This window comes from Etheostoma spectabile, chromosome 15 (genome assembly GCF_008692095.1).
Source record: "Etheostoma spectabile isolate EspeVRDwgs_2016 chromosome 15, UIUC_Espe_1.0, whole genome shotgun sequence".
NCBI classification, from domain to species: Eukaryota; Metazoa; Chordata; class Actinopteri; order Perciformes; family Percidae; genus Etheostoma; species Etheostoma spectabile.
The window spans coordinates 30,491,559-30,494,842 of NC_045747.1; the positions used below are offsets into that span (position 1 = coordinate 30,491,559).

Sequence of the window (3,284 nt, forward strand, 5' to 3'; positions counted from 1 at the left end):
ATCTTATATTCTTATATTTTTTGTGTCAACGCTGTAAAGGGATTGCTTTAATCTCGTTGTACAAGTACCGTGTACTTGTGTATAATGACAATAAAGGCATTCTATTCTATTCTATATTGATGTTATTGGTCAAAAATAGTTATATTTGATTTTCTTCATTTCAACCAGCTCTAGTAAGCCGTGCTTAATAACAATGATGTTGTTCTTATATTTAAAATAAATTTTAGAGATACATGACCAAATAAAACTGATAAAAAATGTAAATGAATTTAGAATGGGGGGGCATCCCGTTTTACATTACACTCACACCTAGGGTAAGAGCTTTAATAGAAACCAAAGGAGAGGCGTTTCCTATTCACTGTTCCTTACACATCTAGTATATGTGCTCACGCGCTCACTGAATAGCAACACCACCAATGAAGTGAACTCTATTTTGTACCATTAACGTTTATAACATGCATGTTTACTTACTTGACATCGTGGCTGGATACTTGGCTAAGTACAGGGGGCTATTTCCATATTGGTTAACCTGGACGGGAACAAAAAACAAAAGAAACACACAAATTAGATGAACTACAACAACTAGCGTTACGCTTTTGCAATTAGTCGTTTGGTAAACAAAGTTAGCGGCTAACGACGACAACAATGAAAGATAACAATGGCTGACGGGACTTAAACAGCTAGCGAGCTAGCTAGCTAACCAGCGTCGGCCTTCTAACCAAACCCGCTAACACAAGGAGACAATTTGCGTCATGATAATATTGAGAATGGTATCCAATTAAATGTATTTTAAAGCAATTTGGACCCGAAACACGCGTCCACGCTTACTGGTTGAAACTTGGACGTGTGTAACCCTTGCAAAAATGTTTGAATAAGCCTGGCCGTTGAAGCTAGGCTAACGAACAACAGCGGTGTTGTTCGTTAGCTACATGTACATGTAGCTACTCGTTAGCTACATGAGGATAATTACCTACTCTTTTTAGCTACGTCTTCTAACGGTAAAACAAATGCAATTAGTCGTTCTTACACTTTACAAATTATAAAAATGTAAACATTTCAAGTAATTATGTTGGAAACAACGTAAACATACTCACTCTACCGTCCTTTGTCCCCCTCCGTTGGGCTTCTTGTTCCGCCTTTCACACACAAACCGGAAGTGTTGCTTTGGTTCTGGATGGGAAAGGATGTTTTCAGAATAAAAGTGGAGTTACTTCAATGCAAATAAACTGATCCAATACCTCAATAAAACAATTTTAGGTTGTTAAATGAGCAATACTCTAGAATAAGTAAAATTTTCGTAGAAAATTGGACTTGTTCCAGAGAGTTCCAGTTGTGTAATCAATAACCGTTAATTATGTGGCAGATATGTGTGGGGCAAAAAGCTATTCTCATTGAAACAAAAAGCTCTACAAAACCCAGAATTAAAATGTAGCTGCAAACAACAACAGTTATATACTTTTACTAGTTACTATACTTTCATGTATCATATTGTACTGTACTGAATGTGTTTGCATGCAGCTGTTGTCAGCATGTTTTGCCCAAGACAAATTTCCTTCGGGCCAGTAAAGTTTATCTTATCTTATCTTAACACTGTCCCACAGCAATGTCCCAAATTACAGTGAAATATAATCTGCCACATATAAAATAAAATACACAAATAAGCATGCTTCATAAAAAGCCTAATTGCTTTTCATTGCGTACAGTTTCATCATATATTCCTTTAATGCAATGGACTTCTTGCTGATGTGCAGACTGCAATATTACATTCTTTCATGCTAGTCCCACACAAAAGATAGGGGCATAGAGGTCTTGCTTATGCAAAGATGCATACTAATAGTAAATGTTTGGCTTGTAAAAAATGGGCATTATCTTTTTTATAGCAAAGATTCTGGCTACCGTTTGAGTATATGTGAAGATGGTTGTACCAAACTTTCACAATCTATATTAATGTTACCAAGTCAGAATGAAACTGCCATAGTGTTGCAAGTTAGTGCCGAGCCTCTTGTTGTTTGCCACAGAAGGCACAAGCTAAAGAAAGGGGATGTAGATCATTCTAGTTCATAGATCTTATGTTTGCGTTCTGTATAGACACTAAAAGACACCGTACCAGAGGATGTGCGCATGCGCAGTAGGTTACAAGTCCAGTAGGTTCCCTCTCCCGCCATGTTATCTGTAAGGTCTGTTTAGTAAGTTTGGTATGCTTGTCAGGGGTTTATGAAATGGATGTAAACCATGGACTGCTTGCTCATTTCAACAGTTCCCACCAGGTTTTAAAAAAGATTTCAGAATTAGCCAAACCAAATTTGAGCCAACATGAATTAAAAGCAAATACTTCATTAAAAAATAATCAATATTGTTATCAAACCTGCAGACAAGGGCACTGCTGTTGTGTTACAGGACAGGGATCAATACTTACGGGAGGTACGTAGACAACTTAATAACTCGACTGAGTACTCTAAACTTAAAAATCCCATCTACCAAGACACTGATTGCCAAAAGAAAAAATACATTTACGAGGTAGCACTGAGCCTAGGTCACGTAGATTTTATATGTTACCAAAAATACACAAAGACGGTAAGACTTGGAGTGAACCAGATGAAACACCGCCGTCCTATTCTTTATGACTGCGGCAGCAAGACTTATTTCATAGCTGAGTTCATTGATTTTTACATAAACCCTTTCTCTACTAAACAGCGCAGTCACATAAAAGATACATATGATTTTGCGGAGAAAATTAAAAAGATCGTCATTCCCTTTAATTCATTCCTGTTCACAATGGACGTGGAATCTCTGTTCACAGATATTTACACTGGAGAAGGCTTGTATGCTGTGAAAAATTGATTTTCTTACATACCTGGAGAGTAATAGACCAGACAAGGACATTTTTAAAATGATTAGAAATAAAACTGGGGACTGATTTTGAATTTAACAATCCTTTTTTTTTTTTTTTTACAAATATCAGGAACTGCGATGGGTAAAAATTTGCCCCAGGATAAACGGCAGAATGGGAAAGCACAACACTCGCCGCATGTACAAAAAAGCCTCTCCACTATTATAGATATTTGGATGTTATTTGGGGGATATGGCCACACTCGAGAGAAGACTTTGGCTTGTTTTTGATTACCTTAAACAACCACTATCCATCCTTTAAACTTAAAGCGGCGCTTAGCCTTACTTCTGTGAATTTTCTGGACACAAGCACATTCAAAGGCTCTGCATTCGTGAACCATTGTAAATTGGACATTAAAGTTTTCTTTTTTAACCCTCATGTTGTCCTCGGGTCA

General features: G+C 37.1%; 1 protein-coding gene and 1 long non-coding RNA gene across 3 annotated transcripts in view; one reads left to right on the forward strand and one right to left on the reverse strand.

The window, feature by feature from the left end:
* LOC116702987 (SWI/SNF-related matrix-associated actin-dependent regulator of chromatin subfamily E member 1) overlaps positions 1–1,181 on the reverse strand; it is a 10,188-nt gene extending 9,007 nt beyond the window's left edge. Inside the window, exons 1-2 of one of the 2 annotated variants that reach the window (XM_032537555.1) lie at positions 1,095–1,181; positions 472–529 (exon numbers count right to left, since the gene is read on the reverse strand). In XM_032537555.1, coding sequence (XP_032393446.1) covers positions 472–478 — 7 coding nt within the window. In that variant the 5' untranslated portion in view covers positions 479–529; positions 1,095–1,181. The remainder of the gene's footprint in view (positions 1–471; positions 530–1,094) is intronic. The other variant, XM_032537556.1, reaches the window with a different exon arrangement.
* LOC116703017 (uncharacterized) overlaps positions 1–3,284 on the forward strand; it is a 13,196-nt gene that overhangs the window by 8,189 nt on the left and 1,723 nt on the right. The gene's annotated exons all lie outside the window — the stretch shown is intronic.